Source organism: Sparus aurata, chromosome 23 (assembly GCF_900880675.1).
Source record: "Sparus aurata chromosome 23, fSpaAur1.1, whole genome shotgun sequence".
Lineage (NCBI taxonomy): Eukaryota > Metazoa > Chordata > Actinopteri > Spariformes > Sparidae > Sparus > Sparus aurata.
The window spans coordinates 4003117-4024647 of record NC_044209.1 but is presented as its reverse complement, the minus strand read 5'-3'; the positions used below and the strand labels follow the sequence as shown (position 1 = coordinate 4024647).

General features: G+C 41.3%; 1 protein-coding gene across 3 annotated transcripts; it reads left to right on the top strand.

The window, feature by feature from the left end:
- The first annotated feature begins 171 nt into the window (after positions 1–171).
- LOC115575771 (calcium-binding mitochondrial carrier protein SCaMC-3-like) lies at positions 172–19590 on the top strand. 3 transcript variants are annotated; one of them, XM_030408066.1, is made up of 11 exons: positions 865–987; positions 8497–8515; positions 8756–8879; positions 9098–9185; positions 10960–11071; positions 11370–11528; positions 13271–13423; positions 13617–13730; positions 14464–14631; positions 16711–16861; positions 16968–19590. In XM_030408066.1, the coding sequence occupies exons 3-11, from the start codon at positions 8849–8851 to the stop codon at positions 17150–17152; spliced, it is 1161 nt and encodes a 386-aa protein (XP_030263926.1). In that variant the 5' UTR covers positions 865–987; positions 8497–8515; positions 8756–8848; the 3' UTR covers positions 17153–19590. The 3 variants fall into 3 exon arrangements, with proteins under 3 accessions (XP_030263924.1, XP_030263925.1, XP_030263926.1); XM_030408064.1 differs by lacking the exon at positions 8497–8515 and having other exon boundaries at positions 172–987; XM_030408065.1 differs by having other exon boundaries at positions 864–987; positions 8497–8879.
- The last annotated feature ends 1941 nt before the right edge of the window (positions 19591–21531 follow it).

The window sequence follows — 21531 nt, the reverse complement described above, 5'->3', positions numbered from 1 at the left end:
GATGCTTCATTTAAAATACTAGCTTCATCATCCCTCCAGACAAGCTCGAGTCAATACGTGGCTGAGACAACAGAACACTTGTCGTCCTCGTTTGGCCCCGGTGAAGAACGGTTGCACGGCTGTAATGAACTCAGTGCCCCCACCCCACGCACCCCCCGCCCCCACCCTGTGGGTGCGCGCTGAAGACTCCGTGTGTGTCGCGCGCTGCAGCAGAGGCAGAGACTGACCGGGTTCAGGAGTGGAGGTGCATTTTTGTAAATGTCCCTGTTGTTTCTGTTGGCGATATGTGAGCGTGTTCGTTGTAAACTACAGATAACACACCTGTCCAACCCGACCGAATTCGTAATAGGCTCTCAGCGCGCGCACACATGTGTCAGCACTGGCCGCGAGACTGCGGTAAAACCGGCTGTCTGTCGCGAGCTCCTCCTGTGACGGAAACTTTAAATCTGAATGAGTTTAGAGATTTGCGCGTGCCGTGTGACGGAGTGTGTAACCGAACACGGCGATTAATCTCACGAGAGCTCGTCTAAGCCGCATCCGTCCATCCATCCATCCATCCTCCACCCGGGAGTGAAGTTCGTGAGCAGAAGAAGCGGACGAACAGCGCAGCTCTCCTCCATTCAGCCATCACTGCTCCCGTTAGGTGTGATGTAGCGGTCTGGTCTCTCTGGAAACAAGGACAAACCTCGAACTCCTGTCGGGTTTTCGCAGTGTTATGCTCGGCTCTGAAATTAGCAGTCCACCAGTACAGAAAACCGGCTTCCCCTCTTTCACATGGGCGAAGACGAGGAGCGGTTGTGCGCCCAGACTCGCAACGGAGGACACGAAGCAAACGGAGATAGCGGAGCATCTCTTGACCCGGCCAGAGAGAGGAAATATGCGGAGCTGTTCACGCAGCTAGACCTGAATAAAGATGGCAGGGTTGACATCAATGAACTGAGGATCGGACTGGCTGCTCGCGGTCTGCACCAGGGAGAGGCAGAGGAGGTGAGGCCGCTGTTATTAGCCTGCTCCAGGCAGGGAGGCAGGCTGATGCTCGGACAGGTGCACCCACACTTCAGCTCCAACACGCGGGCTAAACCTCCAGCTAACTCTGTCGCATCCCCATCTGCTTTATTTATTATGATGGAGGGAGACACGCAGTGATAAAGTGATAGGTACTGGACTAGCCTATAGCAAATTATAAAAGCTGGCAGAGGATATAGGCTAGCCACAACATGTTTACATCTTAAAGGGGCACTATGTAGTTCAATTCAAACTCATTGTTATAGCTATATACAATACCAATGAGGTAACAATACAAACTCTGACATATTAAGTTTTCCATAAGTGAATAAAGAAGCTGTTCTCAGAGGGAAGTAAGGTCCCAGAACACCGTTTGAAACTGAAAAGGTGGCAGGGTCCGCCACATGTAAGCAGTAAAACAGTACAAATTGTGTTGTCCTTCAAGGTCACTTTGTTAATTCAGTCATGAAATCAAAGAGAGCTTTTTAGTGATACCGCTTTTCCAAGGAAGTAAGCAGTTTTTTTAAACGCAGGTCAACCCGCAAAAAAAAAACGCCTATTGACCCCATTCCCACTTCCCGCAGGCAAGACAGCCCATCTGTGACTTTATCTGAAGCGTTACAGTGTACGTCACTGACATCACATTTCACGTCACAAATGCGCCGGAAGTTGTAACAGAAGAGAAGGCAACAATAGACCCATTGTGAAAGAAGCATCTGTAAAATGGTGGATCGATTATTTTGAGCGTCACAACCAAATGATTTGTTTCAGTGTCATAATTTGAGCCATTTGGTCCAATAACATTTGGAAAGCCTAAATTATTTCATCCCCATTTCATCAAGTTAGCTGGGCGCTAAAACTAGAAATTAGTCCGCTTGGTTGGTGAGTAAGGTGTTTTCATAGCTGGGAAGTTGAGCTTTTTTTGGCTTCAAAACACCACTGAGCAGCTTTCAAAGGAATGAATGGGGCTCCACCTCCAGCACTGTGTCCAATAGTAAAACATCCTTGAAAAGACCACATCCCAAATTCCTCCTACACTGGATGTTGATAACGCGTCATCACTTCGCACAGTGAAATTTAACATGTTCACCTGGGTCTTATGTTTAGATCAGAGCCGAGCTGAGGTGATAAAAACCTGTGTCTCCTGCAGAGTCAATTGACCCAGGTATAAATGCTCAGTTTACACATTCTGATTGCACACAAATGCCTGATATTAGCGGGTTTAAGTGGGAACTTTTGACCAGTGGAAAAGGGGTATTAGTTTGTTTAGGCATGAAAAAAATCAGTCAATGAAGAACATTCTCTTCTGATTAGAATTTCTTCCCAAAAACCACAGAGTGCTCCTTTAATCGGCTCACTTCAATCCAACCTGATTAAGAAGCCGAGCATAGCACCATGTATGACTTCCCTTCTACATGTTCATTACTCATATATCCCTGGTGACAAACGTTGATATTTGTGTGCTAATGCAGGTGGCCTATCAGTAGGATTACACTTTAAATCAGTACCTGGGCCCTTAATCACAAACAGCTCCTAACTTAGCCTCAAAAGTTCTAGCAAAGAGTCCGAGCTTAAAAGTGACTTATGAAACTTCTTAGGGCAACTCTGAGAGAGGAAGGGACTGAAACTTTCATCATAGTGAGGAGGCAGGGTTGACACCTGGTCTTTGCTTGGTCTTTAAAAGCTGTGATCGGTGATAATGGGCATGGAATCGGCCGGTTTAATCATAGAATTTAGTCTTGATTAAGACATGGTGTAATATTGCATGAATATCTTGCAGACCTTGTAGGACCTACTCTATTCCACGCCTGTTGACATGTGACATAGTTTTTTTGCTAACATGTATTCACTATGTGGGTTATTTTAGGAGGCCTACTGAGTCTTTGTGATAACAAGTGTAAAACCATATTAAAGGGAGCGCACCAGTGGAGGAGGGTTATATCACAAGCGGGAGACCACACACGATCTCCAACTGTTGTGTCAGAAATCCATGTTGTTCTGAGCCAGTTCACTAGTAACCTCCCTGGTAACACTGAGACGTTTCCAGTACTCCATCTAAAACACTGCTCAATAAAGTATGAGAGCACTGAGGGCAGTGTGTGAGGTTACTGTCTCGTTCTCTCCATTACAACCAAGGCAGCCACTCTAGTGTCAACACTACAGGACGTTTGTACAGCAAACAACAAAAATACAACAGTATAGTGTTTTTTTCAGAACAAATTCTCAGATTGAAGCAGTCTATCTGCACACAGTTGCTGAGATGTTGTCCCAGTGCATGCATGGAAGCACATTTCTAGAAAAGGATCTAGGATCTTAAAGCAACTGGTGTTGTCAAAGTATTTAAATATTGATACATAGATTATGATTATTTGAAATTGTTTCAGTACTCATTTTCTGCAGTATCAATACTCCAGTGCCAGCTGTGTCTTTTGCTTTCCTCTCAGACAGCAGGTTGACACATGCACAGCTGTAGTGCCCACATAACCCACCTCCTCCAGAAGTTAATTAACTTAGATGCTGTTGTGCTTACCACACAGTACACAAACCTTGTTATATCTTTTCATAAAAATCTGAAATTTTATGACTCTGGTGTTGTAGCAGTTTTTTCACAGTGGTATAGAATATGCTATTGAATATCACCATTTTTTAAAGGTATTGTCACACAGTTAGAAATTCCAGTTGGCCAATCATGACAACACTAAAAGCAACGTTATGTAACTTCTTTACCTTAAAGTAACAGCTTCAAAGCCATTCAAAGTTTTCATCTTGTCCTAGTATGCATTACACCATGTAGTGTACTCAGTTACTTCACGACTGAGCATGGAGTAAAGCCGAATTAATATCCATACCTTTCATCTTCATTTTTGTAGCCAATAAGGATATCCAATCACAAACAGGCCAGTGAAAACCCTGACATACAAACATAAAAGCCAAAACTGTGCAGTAGGCGCAGGTTCGGAGAGGTGTACCAGTACTCTTACTTGTAATTGAGTAATATTTAAGTAATGTCACCAAACTATAGATTTCTACATATTGTTGCTTTAAGTAAGAGTAGAACATATATCTTATAGAACTTATAGCTGGAACCAGATTAATCTGCAACCTTATGCTTCATTTGCTCCACCCAGTTTATTCCACAGATGGTGAAGGAATGACCCACCCCACTCTGCTTCTGATTGGCTGGTACCTGTGGGTTAGGTTGGTTGGGTTTAGGCATGAGGAGTAATGATTGGTTAGGGTTAGGATAAGGATATCAGGGCTAAGCCAAACAGAGTCAGAGTAGGTATCAGTAGTATTGATTTAATAAGAGAAATCTGGATGTGGTCAGAGGCATAGCCTTTTTCGTTCCTATGAAAGCTGCTTAGTGATGCACGAAGCCAAAGAAATTCATATTCCTATTTAATGTACCTGGATCTTCAGCAGAGTTTCCACATTGTTGGGCCCATAGAGCAGTCACACTTGGGTCTTCCACCAGCTGAGCAGCTAACTTCCAGTTTAGCCCTTCAAGAACTTCAATGGGAATATAGAATTGAATGGTGCAGCACTTCTAGACTTTACTGATGTTCCTTGACTGAATGGATCAAATTCTGATAGTCAAACACCATTCCTTTCTTGGGGGGTGTAACACTCAAAAAATTCATCCATTGTTTTGGGGCCACTTCTTTTACAATTTAAGCTTAGGAAAAAGTCCTTGTGGGCCCCTGTGAATCATGCGATCTTGTAATTACATGGTGTGGCCACTATGTGAAATTGGCTCAAAGCCTGGCACTGTTCCTGGGGGTCTGATCTGTAGTCATGTCAACAAGCTTACCTGCTTATAGAGTCAAGGAACTTTATGGAGTCAAAGAACTACACATTGATGGTATTTTATACCGTCAGTATGTAGTTCAGAGTATTTTACACTATTTGTTCTGCCTTTGAATAGTATTAGTATGCTGAAACAGTACAGCTGTGTCTCTTGGGTGAGACTGTCATTAATCAACCTCTAGCAGGTCAATCACTCATTTGTGTGGCCTGGTTATAACACCATATAAAGACAACCTGTCCCAGTTTGTAAAGGAATCCAACCCTTAGTGGATGAATATTTTAACAGCCTAGCTGCAAAACAAACCTGCTACACTGCTGACCTTGGCTAACAACTGATTTGTCAGTCCTGCTCTATTTCTAGACACTATTTTATTTGTGTCTAGAGCAGACAGTCATTTGAATAGTTGTGAATATGGCTGCACGAGTCCTTTTACCACAAACTTGTATACATCATCCAGGCCATCCAGACCAGTATGTGTACAACCAAGACTCTTGAACTTTTTTTACTGCAGAAACTTCACAACTTCTAAACCGGGTGACTTATCTTCACCGAAATGTGAAAGCCTTCCGTGGCGATTCTATTTGTATTTCCACCGTGATTAACAAAACAAAATGGTTCAAAGATACATCATTTAAACAGTGACAATAAGAGCAGCTATGTCACCTTTACATCCTGCCTGGTAGGTAACTGAGTTTCTTGCCTTTATGTGGCAATCTTTCTGTCACAATTTTTCAGGTTTTGGCACAAGATAGCATCCCATATCTGTATCCCACCTATAATGTTGACTGGTTGTTTGAACTGTGGAAACATCTGCTAATAAAAACAAGACCATGGCCCATCTTTATCAAATCGCTTACAGGGAAAGATAGATCACAAAATCCATCACTTTTACTCCTTCTCACAAACTTAAGAAATTAACCTGTTCTTCTTGCTAATGCAGAATTAAAGGTAGCTCCCAGGAGCTTTGAAGCTTATGTTAACAAGTACATTCTAAATTACCTCCTCTTATTAAATGGTCAGAGGGCAATGTGGCGACATGATGATAGGCTGGTCAACTCAGGCAAAAAAACAATTTCTACAGTTGCAGGCCTGTATTACTCATTAAGTTTTTGTTGTTGTTGTTTTTTTTTTTTTTTTTTTTTTTTTACAAATTTCCACATTCAGATTTGTGTATGCAATTATTTCACTTGCACACAAAAGGTGATGTAAAACGGCGGGCAGTGAAAATATTGTGAACATTATTTCAAAAGATCAAAATAGTAATGCCACTTGCTTCCAACCGGGCTTTATATTCAACAAATCTTCCAAAATGTTTCACTGTCAGTGGCTTCCAAAATGATTCATTTACTGCAGTGTAGGCATTTGCACTGATATGCCACCAACACATAGATGAAAGCAGGCATTGTTGCCTGTCTTCACAGGAAAGGCAACATACAAGTCTTTAGAGAGATACCAGTAGGGTTTACAGACACACACAAAACGGTCTGAAACGGTGTGGATGAATGTCATTAGGGCTACTTAAACATGAACCCCTTGAAAAAATAAGGGTCAGCGAGACTTATTTCAGTTCACTGAAGAGTCCTTATTTCCCAAGTATAAAAAGCTAAGTCATTCTCTCAAATTTAGAACAACAATCTACTCTGGCATAGCGTAATTAGCTGAAAGCACCTCTATGACTTTTGAGGGCTCTTATGTTGAAAGGTGCCCAGTTGCTGATGTGTTCCCAGCAAGCTAAGTACATGAAGTACAATTAAACTTGATGTTTTTATACAACTGAGGGCTGGGAGGCTCGAGAGGCAATTTAAAATATTTCTATTCAATTGAAGCAAATGTGCCGTTTTGCTAAATATATAGTTTCTGAGCAGTCATATTAAGGGTGAAGGAAGAAGAAGGAAGAAAATAAATTCTTTGGAAAACCACTAACAACTAACCCATTATTCTTCACTGTGCAGCCCATCCCCCCAAGTTTTAGGTATCCTAGTAACAAATAGATAAACAAATGGTACTGAAACTCAACCTCATTAAAAACAGAGCCTGTGTCATCAGCTGTTGACAGTCTCTAGTCTTAAGCAGAAGACGAATGCTAACAAAAAGTAGAAAAAGATTTTTGTACTATTTTGTTATGTCCTTGCTTTACATAGGAATGTTCATTTATTGTGATATAGTTCAAAATGCACCTTTTTGTCATATTATCTTTATTGAATTGATTTCCTAATATTTCCAAGACATTGACATAAATTCAAAAACATTGTCAGTTGATACTAATTATAAACACTTTAGACAGTGCTCAGTTGCTATATTCCCAGCTAATAATTCAAGTTACTTGCTAACCCAGATGGCATGATCCATCTTGTGTAAATTTTGAATCTTTTAAAAAAAAATAATAATGATAATAATAATAATAATAATAATAGGATTCACTTAAGTAATTCTATTGGGAGTGTAACGTTTTACAACAAATGTCAAATGACAGCTACAAAGATACATAATATGATATATAAAACAAAAATTAAAGATTAAAAGGGCAATTTGTATTTTATAAATTAAACAAATTAACTGTCGTCAATTTATTCCATTTTAGGCAATGCAATGGCAAGATCAAATAAAGCCAGAGTAGATATTTATGAAAGAAAATTCTCTGCATCTTGATCCGCTAAATATTTAGGCTATATGTGACATTATAGTGGATTGTGACAATACGACTACTGGTACTTTCATAAAATATATACAATGAGATTTTTGATGAATAATAACTAGTAATGTGGATATAATGAATAAGTGGGTAAAGGCACCAGGAAATGACAATGCATATGTCATATCGTAATATAACAATATCCAAAATCAACCGTATATAGTCTCATATCATGATAATTCTAAAATATCAATATATTACCCAGCCCTACTTTATTGGTAGATTAACAGAGACCATAAGAGTTCATGATTCAAGTTCAACCAATCATGACTCATTCTGAACATACAGTAAGGTGTCAAATCTGTATGTGACAAAATGTGTTTAACAGGAGCAGGGATTAGATTATTTCAGGTTTTTTTAATACATATTAATTCAAACTCAGATCATTGATTTGATTGTTTGAATTCATTCTATTACATTTTCACACAGTTATTCACACATTTCATGCAGTTCAACTCAATACAGCCTGTCAGTCTCCTCCAGTAGGTCTAATGCCACACTGGATCTAAAAAGATCTTTAAAAAGTGCAGTAGCATAATTTAAAAAAAAAGTACAGTTGCCTCATTTTTTTGACGAACCAAAACTGTGCATAACTGTTCATTTTCATACAAGAATCAGCAGCAGCCAGTTTCAAATGCAAGTGCTGAAGGAGAGCCAAGGGTTCTTATTCACTTTTTCTGGTACAAGCTATTTTTCATTTTTAACAAATTATGCTTTCAAAAAGTGGTGGGGACATGTACCCAGCGTCCCCAGTGTAAATGAAACCTATGTGTTTACTGATGTCATGTTACATTCTTTGAATAGTTGTTGCTGCTGTAGGCCAAAAATGTGACATGCAGGTTTTTAGTTTTAATTTAAATGTTGCTACACTGGTATGTGTACTTCTACTACAGTGAAGGTGTAGAAAAGTAAACAGTACATGAGAATGTTTTTCCACCCTTCTGTGCACAGGAACTAGTATTCTATGTCTCTCTTTCTCTCTGTGTCCTAGAGATTTTGTTTGCAGCCAGGTAAGATGTGGTTTACTTCTTGACTTTCACAGGGAGCACAGTGCTTTACATCCTGTCTTCTGCTCTCCTCACTTGTGTATGTGTCGCACTCTCTATGACCACTGTCACTTCCATGCCACCTACATTACCAACATACCCTCATCTGCACAGCCCTACATCTACCCTCTCTACCCACTCATCCCATCCTAACCAGTCTGTTGTCCCTGCTTAATGACTGACAGCCTGCCTCCGTCCCCACAGATAGTCCTCGAGAGTGACATCAACCATGATGGTTTGCTGGACTTCCAGGAGTTCTCCCAGTATCTGTGGGCGCATGAGAAGAGGCTTTGGGTCATGTTCCACAGTGTGGACCGCAACAATGATGGTGTGGGCACACCACAGTGGTGTACATATTCAGATACATTAAATATCAGCTTTATACAGAAATTCAATGTTGCCTTCATATCAACATTAAATATCACCTTTATATAAACATTAGATATCACCTTTATAGTGACATTAATTATCACCTTCCTTTTTTTTTTTTTTACAAAGAATGCAGAATACTGTTTACAAACAGGCGCTGTTTGTTCTTTTTTGTAGGGCGAATTGATGTGGGAGAGATCCAGCACTTACTGCAGAAGCTTGGCACGGAGGTCACCATGGAGCAGGCCTCCAGAATACTGCAGAGGTACAGTGTGTGTGTGTGTGTGTGTGTGTGTGTGTGTGTGTGTGTGTGAGAGAGAGAGAGAGAGAGAGAGAGAGAGAGAAAGAGAGAGACCTGCAAAAGGAAATAAAATAAAAAGAATGTTTCAGGTGTCCTGGCAAGAACTTCACTTTAACATTAATGAAGACACGGCTCATCTTTAACAACAACAATTAAAAAAAACAACTACCTCTTAAACTTTTTAAAGACAAAGTTCTGACAGGCATTATCTACTCACTCGCATGCCAATGAAAAGTGAAGTTTCGTAGTCCACAAGATACTTCTGGAGCTTCACAGCACAAGAGTGTTGCAGCATTCTCCTAAACCACTGAAGTAGATGGGGACTTGTTTTGAATAGAAAGAAAAAACTCAAAATACATAATGGCTTCATATAGTGTGCCTGTTGTAGTCCAAGATCCCAAATTGATTTGACAAGATGTTTTTTACACCAGTTTACAGCACCACATTCTTCCTCCCTGATCCAAAATAACAATGATAGTTACTCATAATAATTTGAAGAATTCAGAAGAGGTCTAACAGAAGGTTTGACCTATCTGGGATCTAACTGATGCCAAACATAGATAATGTCACTCTGCAGACAGACTTAATGGACCTACATAACATATACACGATATCATAAATCCTTTTTAAGGCATTGTTTTAAACAGAGGGGTACCAATTCAGTGTTTTGCTACAATAAAATTAAAGCAAGAAGAAAACTACACACATTTAAAGAAAAAAAGGGTTGATTTTACAGCAGTTAGGTCTGTGGGACCCCAAACAATGAGAAAAAAGTGAGTCAAAATAGGAGAATCAGCTATTAGCTAATAGGGGTTTAGTGGAGAGCCTGCTGATACTGCTCTCTAGTCCATACCAAATGTCATGACAAGCTGTTCAACAACTGTTACAGATATCTTCCTTTTGACTACTGTGGGACAGGCAATTGACCAACCAACCAACTTTGTCATCGCCATCCAAAATAATACCTTCTATTACCTGGTATTATGATTATAGTCAGTGCGTTTACATGACACTCAAGAAAACCGAATTACTGCGTTAGTCCGACTATGATCGGATTTTTAAGATGCATGTATACACCTTAGTCTGACTAAAATCGGACCGGATCGGATTTCTCATAGTCGAATTAAAGAACCCTGATTATTCGATTGATAGTCGCATTACTCCTGCATGTATACGTTCCATCAGATCGGATTGGATTTTGCGTTCTGTGCAGGCACGAGATTTTTTCCCCGGGGACGTGAGCCGGAAGTAGATGGACGGTGGCGGCAGCGTCTTTCCTCTGAAATCACAGCAAGAAAGAGCGCCATTGTGCACCTAGTTTGTGTAATTATCATGTACACCATATACGAAAAGTACAAAGATGTAGCTTCATCTTGCTCTTTGTACGCCATCTTTCTTGAATGCCGAGGCAGCTGGTGACGTAAAGAGGTCAGCCGGAGGTGGCCCTGTCACCACTAGTTGAAATGGGTACAGCGCCACCTAGTGTACCGGGGTATGACATGCTCCGGCCCAATAATCCGGTTTTCTCACCGGCATGTATACTCGGACAATTGCAGTTGTCTGATTGAGTAGCATAGTCGAACTATGGCTATAACCAGACTAAGCTGTGCATGTAAACGTACTGACTGTCAGATTAGCAGCTTCTGTTTATTTGTGTGAGAAATTAAGTTCATCAGTTATTTGAATTGTGATGCCAGAAGCCATATGTGCTCTTTTCTGGTATAACTCTCACTCCCAGTATGGACAGAGATGGAACCATGACCGTTGACTGGACTGAATGGCGTGATCACTTCCTGTTCAACCCTTTCCACAACATGGAGGAGATTGTCCGTCACTGGAAACACTCCCATGTGAGTTTCCAGCAACCAGTGACAGTAATGTTGCAGACGTTAATGATAGGGACAGCAATAACATCCTGACAGTGATAGGTGTCTTTAGACTTCTGAGAAGAGGAGCAGGACACATGTAGTGTAACAATGCCAAACAGAAAGGACAGAAGAGACTCAACATATAGGGTCAGTGGTGGTGCAGAAAATTAAGCAGATGTGTCCATGATAGTAAATTTGTTCTAAGGATCTTAATTTTCACAAAAGGATGCTTGAAGGTAACCCTAATTGAAAGTTCCTTCGATTTCTAATGTCATCACAGATGTTTGACATTGGAGAACATCTGACGGTGCCGGATGAGTTCTCAGAGCGGGAGCGACGGTCAGGTCTGGTGTGGAGGCAGCTGGTTGCTGGAGCGATGGCAGGGGCTGTGTCCCGGACAGGAACTGCTCCTTTGGACCGCCTGAAAGTCTTCCTGCAGGTGGGTCATATGACTGCCACTCCTGCTGATGCATTATTATGGATCCCACAGGTTTACTTGCAAGTCCCATACTACTCAGCCTCTGATCGGTTGACTTCGGTGGTTGCATTCTTTACTCTTACCTCAAACTGTTAATAGATATTGTCCCATGGTTATGCTGTTTTTTCTTGTAGTTTGATACAGTGTTTTATGAGCCTAGTTTTCCCAGTAAACACACTGACCTCTTCAGACTTTCTGCCAGTCTGTTGCTGCTCCTTTTAAGGGTAAGTCATCAGGAATGTCTTTGGGCTAGGCAGAGCAAGCAGGTCAGGTGACCACAAGGTAGGCTGCTGCCACACTGACCTGCAGCTGGTCCAGTTAGTAGCCACTGCAGCTGCGACAGCTGAAGAGGACAATTCATTGCACCAGCTAAGCCAATGGGTGTTTGTCTAACAACCCATCTGCAAGAGAAACACAGAAACACCTGACAGCCACTGAACATGAAGTTAGGAAATTGCATACTAGCTTGGCAATTCTTCTTTTGTGGTGTGATTAAACAGCAAATTCATCATGGCACACACCTCCCTCCCTCTGGTTGTCCAGTGGTATGCCAGGGCACCAACGGGTGTATTGATGCAAGAAAACAGCTTAAAACAGAAAACTCAGCCCTGGGCATGGGTCCCATCCATGTCCCTCCTTGTTCAATGGAGTACAAGGACCAAAAATGTCTTGGGTTAGGGTCTGTTGAACTTTACTTTCACCTAGACTGCTTTTCTCATTTTGCTTCCAGGACCACAAATGATAGATGCAAGCCAATCAGAGGTGGGGTGGGTCTTACAAGATAACCAGTGAACTCCATTATTGCACCCCACTGATACCCAAACTTTAAGATCAGTGATGAAGGAACTTTTCTAACATTGGGTAACACCCCACTGATACCCAAACTTTAAGATCAGTGATGAAGGAACTTTTCTTACATTGGGTAACACCCCACTGATACCCAAACTTTAAGATCAGTGATGAAGGAACTTTTCTAACATTGGGTAACACCCCACTGATACCCAAACTTTAAGATCAGTGATGAAGGAACTTTTCTAACATTGGGTAACACCCCACTGATACCCAAACTTTAAGATCAGTGATGAAGGAACTTTTCTAACATTGTAATGTAAAATGTATATTATATACATCGTATTATGCACATGGTCTTTAGCAGGTCATCATTGTCTTCAATTCTTGTGGACCTGCTGTCTTTCAGAGGCTCACTCTTTTCCTCAAATCCTGCTCAGATAATCACTTATACTTACAGAAACGAAACAAAGCACATGGTGGGTAGTTCAGGTGGGTGGTTGGAGTATTCCCAGCTAAAACACCGAGTGAAATTGGCTCTGCATGCTGAAATGTCAGCAGCAGCACTCATAAACCTCCTCCTGATTTATAATGGTCATTTTTACAAAGGGCTGATGAAACATTACTAATTAAATATGGTTTAGTGGGTTTGAACATACATGAAGCGCCCTCACGTGGCAGAGCATGTGCCCCATGTACAGAGGCCGAGTGTTATGTAATATCCAGGCAAACGTGAAATTACACCATTAGGTCATTTAATTATTATTTTGGCGCTTGAAAATTATGGTGACAACATTCTTTTTTTTGTACTGCACCTGTTCCTGACTGGGGTTGGATGCGCACCCTTGCCTACAGTAACATTTCAGATTATGCCAGATTGTAATAAAATGACTGACCTGGGGGTGTGTGCCCAGGTACATGGCTCTACATCTCGGGGGATTAATCTGTGGTCCGGGCTGAGGGGGATGGTCCAGGAGGGAGGCGTCTCCTCACTCTGGAGGGGAAATGGCATCAACGTCCTCAAAATTGCGCCTGAATCTGCCATTAAGTTTATGGCCTATGAACAGGTCAGTGCACTCCCGTCAATCAATTACAAAGGGAGAACCCATCTTAGTGTTTGCTTAACTCATCTTGGAGTGTCAAATTTTAATTCTGTGTATACTTTTTCACTTCCTTTCTCTCATGCTGTGTCATATCACCTCTCAACATCATACATGTTTTATCACGCCCCCCTCCAACTGGTCAATTCTCTTACTCTAGATCAAATGGCTGATCCGTGGCAGTAAAGAGGGGGGCAGTTTAAGGGTACAGGAGAGGTTCATTGCCGGCTCTCTTGCTGGAGCTATTGCCCAGACCATCATCTACCCCATGGAAGTAAGTTTAACTTTTGTGTAACTGCAAAGTGAAAATATAACCATGAGTTTAATTCTTCAGCTGTAATACTAGTTTTCCAAACACCATGTCTCATTGGACAAAGGATATTCTGAGGAGCTTTAAGTGTAGCATTGGAGCCAGTAAACTCCCTACTTATTATGCAGGGTGTGTTAGTTAGTTTAGTTCCTGTCTTCAAAATTAATTTTACATCCCCTATTTTAGACTTACTAGGTCCACAAAACAGCTTGAAATGTATTTTTAATATATTTATTGATTTATTTAAGCATCTTCATACTGATTAAATACTGCTTAATTCTCAGTGACAAGAATAAACTTGGATTTAATAAACAGATTAATACTTAATTGTGCAACAGGGCTCAGCTTGGTTTAAATCTGGGCGTTTTCATTTTAAAGCTAATTAAATCTATTCAAACTAATATTAGATGAATTAATCTTAGTTGGTGCAACCCATACTGTTCTTTGCACGGACCCGTAGTGAACTCTGTCTTGACTGTGTGAATGATCAGGACATTGACATCCTGCAAGGTGAAGCTGTGGTAGCAAAGTACCGTGAATTCTGTTTTACATGAAACAAAAGCACTGTTGTTATGTTTGAAGTGAAGCAAGTAGCAGCATAATGATACAAAATACAAATGCATCTAGCCTGCACTCTTTTCTCTTTTGAATTCTTCTACTTTCTTTAATCTCCTCCTGTCCCACCTCTTTTGGGTAGGTGCTAAAGACTCGTCTCACATTAAGAAAGACAGGACAATACTCAGGTATGGCTGATTGTGCCAGACAGATCCTGAAGAAAGAGGGAGTCCGGGCTTTCTACAGGGGCTACCTACCGAACACACTGGGCATAATCCCCTATGCTGGCATCGACTTGGCTGTGTATGAGGTGTGTGTACATGTGTCTAAAGTATTTTTTTTATGTAATGTTGTGTATAGTTAAGCCACTCTTACAAAATAGGTGAACTGTAGTGAAAACCCAGTAACACATCTTTTTACAGGTCTGGTAATTGCAATGCAACATATTTGGATTTTCTTCAGGGGTTTGCTAAAGTCGTTGTTGTGTGATATTATGTTTTAATGTTTTAACTGAAGAGTTCAGCAGTCAATATTTGGTGGAATAACCCTGATTGTCGATCACAGCTCTCATGCGTCTTGGCATGCTCTCCACCAGTCTTTCACATTGCTGTTGAGTGACTTTATGCCACTCCTGGTGCAAAAATTCAAGTAGCTCTGATGGCTTGTGACCATCCATCTTCCTTTTGATCACATTCCAGAGGTTTTCAATGGGTTCAGGTCTGGAGATTAGGCTGGCCATGACAGGGTCTTGATCTGGTGGTCCTTAATCCACACCTTGATTGACTTAGCTGTGTGGCATGGAGCATTGTCCTGCTGGGAAAAACAATCCTCAGAATTGGGGAACATTGTCCGAGCAGAAGGAAGCAAGTTTTCTTCCAGGATAACCTTGTAGGTGAGTTGATTCATGTGTCCTTTGCAAAGATGAATCTGCCCGATACCAGCCTTGCTGAAGCACCCCCAGATCATCACTGATCCCCCACCAAATTTTCACCATGGGTGCGAGACACCGTGGCTTGTGGGCCTCTCCAGGTCTCCGTCTAACCACCAAATGACCAGGTGCTGGGTAAAGCTGAAAAATTGGACTCATCAGAGAGATGACCTGACTCAAGTCCTCTATGGTCCAATCCTTATGGTCTTTTGCAAACCTCAGCCTGGCTCTTCTTTGCTTCTCATTGATGAAGGGCTTTTTTCGAGTTTTACAGGACTTGAGCCCTGCCTCTAGGAGCCTGTTTCAAACCATTCTCGTCGTGCACTTCACCCCAGCTGCCATGTGCCATTCTTTTTGTAGGTCACTTGATGTCATCCTGCTGTTACTGAGTCTTTAGCTTTGTTGTCCCAAATGTCTGCTGCTTGACCTTGTTCTCATGAACCGCTGTCTTAAGGCCCCCACACACTGCCCAGACTCAAACCAACAGCCAACCGCCTTTATCCGACCACTCTGTTGCCTCTCGTCTGACCTGTTCGGCAGAAAAGTTGCATTGAACACACCGCTTCGACGTGCTGCCAGCTCCACAGTAGCGTGTACGTTCGTTTTTTCAAGATGCAATAAGCCTCCTTAACAGCGGGTAGCGCTAGTCTTGTGTCACTGCTCCAAAACATGAAAACAGGAAATGACAGAACGAAGTGCATAGCAAAACAAAGCGCACACAGTATTCCACCCTTCCCACACACCACGCTGATTCGCTAGCACACCGCCAATCAGAATGGTCATACAGCTAGCACACAACCAATCAAGGAATCTAATGGCTCAGACGGGCAACAGCCAACCTTCTCAGACTTTGCATGTTAAATCGGAGCAGACGCTGTCCGCGTGGTTCCAAAAGCTTCCAACACAGCTGAACACACCGAAAAGATTTGTTCCCGAACTCGTTCGAGTCTCCCCAAACGCTTCAGACGGCCAACAGTTGGCCCTGTGTGTTTCAGGCGTTAGAAATTTTAAGGGTAGAAGCAACCTGACGCTCACTCTATCCCTCTGCCAGTAAAGACAGAATTGAACCCTTCTTTTCCTCACTCAAAACTCTTCTTTTCAACTCTTTTTGCATGGTCAATTGTTCTTTTTTGATTCCAGTTACTTTTGAGGTACTACTTGCACTATTTTTGCCATCCAGCTGGTCCTGTTGCAAGAGGATAGTGATGACCACAACAGTGGTTTTTATACTTTTACTCGTTAAATAAGATTTGGTTCAGGTGATCACCTAATCAGTAGAATGAGGTGTGCTTGTGTTGGAATTCAACAGACACTAGAATGGAATGGCTGTCATACATGTACAAATGCTGATTTCAGAAAAATTTGCAGTGGTCTCTTAATTTTTTCTTGCCTCTTGTAACCCGACTTTTCCTCCACGCTTCCTGTATCGTCTAAACTCTTTCTAACTGCTCCTACTTTAAGACTTTGAAGAATGCCTGGCTCCAGAGATACTGTGTGGATTCAGCAGATCCAGGAGTTTTAGTTCTGCTGGGCTGTGGTACCATCTCCAGCACCTGTGGCCAGCTAGCATCCTATCCCCTTGCTCTCATCCGGACACGTATGCAGGCACAAGGTGACACATACTGTTGATTCAGACAGATTCTAACAGTAATGATCCATCAGTGGATCTGCTTCTTATATGTGCCTCTCAAGTAATCTCTATCATCCTCATCTTTCAGCCACCACTGAGGATAAACCCAAGCTGACCATGGTGGGCCAGTTCAAGTACATCATATCTCATGAAGGTGTACCCGGCCTGTATCGCGGCATCACCCCCAACTTCCTCAAAGTAATTCCAGCTGTCAGCATCTCCTATGTGGTGTACGAGCACATGAAGAAAGTCCTTGGGGTGGGTTTCTACTGAAACAAAGAAGAGGAACTAAGGCAAGGACTTTATTGTACTTGAGTGAGAAGAATCAGAGGAGAGGGGATCATGTAGTTCCTCAGACCTCTGAAGAAAAGGAGAGGACGTCTGGAATGAGAAGAGAGGAGGAGAGAGCCATTTAACAGACCAGCATTCCACTGCTGTATGCTGTACTTCCTGTTGACTCAGTCAGATTCAAGCTTGTGTAGCTTTCTGGGAGGTAGATCATGTTCATTTATGTTTTCATTCATATTCATGGAAGTGCTTTTACAGAGTGATAGAAATATATGGAAAAAGTCATTAGCTGCTAAGTGTTAAAATTAAATAAATAAAAGTGCACCTACTACCTACTATCTGCTCACGTCTAACTCCTCAGCATCCTAGCACATACTGTGGCAAAACGAGTACTGTGAAGTGATACCAGCAGCCTGGGAGCACTTAAGTATTTGAACAGCAATACACTGGTGTTTAGTTTGTGTGCTACTTAGAAATGATATATGAGTGTGAGGTGGAAGAAGCACTGATGGCATTTAGGATGTTACCACTATAATATTGCTGTCTACATACTTAAAGAGTCTCAGGGTACTGGAATTATTCTTACTGGTAATATGAGGTGTCAGTGGACTCTAGTTTCATGGCAGTGTAGTAAGGCAGTATTACAGGTAGAGTCCGTTCATTCTGGCCTGAAACATCTTTCTTTGGAAGGGTCCTTCCATGGCCCTTTTGTGTTATGTAATGTTGTAAACTTTAAGCCTTCAACACTGCAAACCTTAGCATAGTTGAATTCTATATAATACTAGTATCATTTGTTCAGAAAACATTGTTATCAGTCTGTGTATTCTGCCCAGAGTCTCTTCAGAAAAACATTTATATGCCACAGTTGATGTAGTAGTGAAAGATGTACAGAGTAGGCGTGTCACCCACACCTGGATCAACACACAGGAGACAGGAGATTAAAGCCAGTGTGAGCACATACTGATGCAGTGTTATCTGCTGTGTCCGCCAGGAAACTAGAGGTCAGTGACAAATGATGAGTCATCCCAAACATACCAAACCTTCTGATTTTCCTGACATGTTTTTGATTTGCTAAACTTAAAGCATATTTAATTTTTAAAAAAAAATGTTATGTTAATTGTTCCCTGCACTGGAGCTTCAGCCAAAAACCTGTACCTTAGCTACATCCTTAGTCATAGTATGACAGAGGGAATCTACTGCAAATTTGAGAGAAAATGGGGAACAAATAATTGAGTGTGTATGTGTGCACGATATTTTATCATATTTAGGTATAACTTGAATATGAACTGCACAAAATGTTCCTATGTAGTTTGTTGGTTTACTTCTGAAGCAGCTGCATGTCAAGGGAGTGGTGATACACTCCCAAAGACTTTGAATGTCATTATTTGCATCCTAGGCAAAGACATGTATTATCTGTATAATTATGCTTATGAATGCTGATTCCCCTAAGATATTTATTTTTTTTTCCTCCCTTGCAAGTGAAACTATGAATGCTTGTTGCCACTGGGGCCTTGCAAGCATGACAGACAATATTTGTAAAGCATGAGTGCATGTTTCCAAGCCTTTTGTCAAAGTTTAGCCAGCTAGCTTCACTGTGTGAGGACTGTAATGCCTTTCTTCTATGAGCTATTTTCAACCCAAAAGAGAGAGCTATTGTAGTATTTGATAACAAATGCCGCAAAGAGAGCATTCTAGTTTTGATAAATGATCTGTATCAGTTGAATGTGTAGTGCAAACCACATGCAGTGATGAAATCAAATCAGTGACATTGTACAAAGAAGAGGGCTCAAATTGTTCACTGGTAAAATATGTCAGCATCGTGCAATTATTTCCATCTATATATCTGCAACATCCTAATGTAACATTTATTTATACATGTTCATCTCTAAAGCTGCACTCATTCATTTCTGACCGCTTGGGGGCAGTGGAATTATAAGAAAAATACAAAACAGACATATTATCAACCAATGACGCTGTCGTAGTCCACACATCATAAAGCAGTAATATTAGCACTGATTTGGAGTTATGTCTCCCTTTCACACACATATGCACACGTATTCCATAATAGTGCACACATTCTCCACTGTGATCACCAGCTATTCTCTACCTGCATCTGTGTACTGTTTGGTGCTGAGATGGTACTGTACAGTGGCTTTATCACAGCTTTTTTTTTTTTTTTTTTTTTTACTACAAACTGCTGCCTGTGACAACCTTGATGAGAAGTGGGTCCAAAATCTAAGACAGCGTGAAAAGAGGCAAAAAAAACCTTTGTAAAGCTGAGGCAGATGCTAACACTGCTGAGTGATAATTTTTTGTGGGTTCGTCACTAAAAGTCACACTTTCCACATAGTTTATAGTTATTGTAACTAAAACAAATATTGATTGCTGCAGCTTTATGTACACATTTAAACATATATAACATAGCTGACATGTTTTTTCTTTCATATTCAGTTGGTTGTGCTGAAGAAATGTTATGTTGATGAAGGTTCTCAGTTATCCAAGTCATGGTAATTCCAAGTTCTGTATCGTAGGCAACTGGACGTGATTAAGTTTCTTTGAGACGCTTCACCTCCCAGCCAAGAGGCTTCTTCAGTTCTAGCTAACTGGAGGGGAGTAGCAGACTTTTAAACTCTGTGTGGGAGTGTCCTTACAGAGTCGTTAAGGACGCAAGTGAGCTCTGAGTTTCAGTCTTTAGGGCCACTTGTGGGCTGCTGAACAAACTGGCCTTCATGTGGGTTGCTAGGGCAAGGTGAGCCCAGGTGTGAGTGGTTGTTAAACTGTCTGGGAAGGAATACTGCATTGTAGGTGGGAGATTAGGAATGCTGTAGTCCACCTCCTGTGTTCAAAGACGGTTGTTCCAGTTTGAGATAGATAGATGGAAGCCTCTAAAAGATCCAGAGCAGACATGAAAATGTAACAACATCATCATTCATATGTCGCAGGAATATCTGAGAAACTCAGGAGGATCTTCAATAAAAATCATATCCCGGACTTCAAACCTACCAACATGCTGAGGCAGAAACTATTCAGTGCAGCCAGGACTGCACAGATTTGTAAACATAGAAATAGAAATTTGTGTTTGGCAGATTATTTCTTTGTGGTAACAATGCAATACATCTTATACTGTTGGAAAGTCTTTTAATTTCCCTTTAAAATGGTGCCACATCTGTAAGGATCATGCATTTGTGGGACACAAATGTCTTTACTTATTGTGCTATGTTTACATTACTGACACAAAACAACCTCTCCATAAACGAACACAGGAGGGTCAACTCCTCAGGTCAAGACTGCTGTCCACTTACATCTGAAGAAGAAGAATAAAACTTTGAGGACAACAATGTAAACACCTTGGCCAGAGAAGACAGATGGTTTGAAAGAGGAGTAAAATAATCCATCCATGTCAAACTGGAACGACCGTCTTTGAACAGAGGTGGACTACGACATTATGTATTGAACAGCATAAACTACATTAATCTGTTTAAGCCTGGGTGTTTTTTCCTTGGGATGGACAATGTTCTGCCTCAGATAGTTGCTAGGTTTGAATTAAACCAGGATATGATGTCAGATATTCCTTTGACACAAGGAATGACGATGTTGTTACATTTTCATGTCTCCTCCTCTCTGTCTGCTCTGGATAATTAAGCTGTTTTGACAAAGGTCCAGTTTGGGTAGCCACAGGTTTTAATTGCTCCCCTGATGTGCTTCTGTTCCTTCTCCTTCCCCTCTGTCTTTAGTTATGGTCTCAGCCTGATGGTTTAGGCTTCTGATGACCCCAGCTTGTGCTCCAGTGGGTGATGAGAGTCCAACAGCAAGTATTGATCTGTTTTTGTACATTTTTTGTGCACCTCAGTTGTCTTCTTCAGTGTGTACTGCACAGTCCAAAAAGTCCATCTACCTCAAACTGGAATGACCGTCTTTGAACAGAGGAGGTGGACTACAACATGACTTATCACCGTCCTACAATGCAGTACTGAGTTTCCTCCCCAGACAGCTTTACAACCATTTACACCTGGGCTCACCTTGTTCTAGCAACCCACGTGAAGGCCAGTTTGGTCAATGACCCACAAGTGGCCCTAAAGACTCTTAAACTCAGAGCTCACAAGTGTCATTAACGACTCTGTAAGGACACTCCCACACAGAGTTTAAAAGCCTGCAACTCCCTTCCAGTTAGTTAGAACTGAAGAAGCCTCTTGGATGAGAGGTGAAGCGTCTTCAAGAAACTGACCTCCAGTTGCCTACGCTACAGCACTTAGAATGAATAAATATTATTTTTTTGTTGTTATTGTACATTGTTTATGTAAAGTCTAGAAAATGAGCTTGTGCACTGTACATACAAATTGTTTCCATACTTAGTTTCTTAGTTA

What these genes read in the sequence shown, in the direction of transcription:
- LOC115575771 (XM_030408064.1), top strand. Translation starts at nt 775, where the DNA reads ATGGGCGAAGACGAGGAGCGGTTGTGCGCCCAGACTCGCAACGGAGGA. An exon ending in GCCTCCAGAATACTGCAGAG is followed by an intron (nt 9,186 to 10,959) that starts GTACAGTGTGTG and finishes TCTCACTCCCAG; the next exon opens with TATGGACAGAGATGGAACCA. An exon ending in GCCTGAAAGTCTTCCTGCAG is followed by an intron (nt 11,529 to 13,270) that starts GTGGGTCATATG and finishes GTGTGTGCCCAG; the next exon opens with GTACATGGCTCTACATCTCG.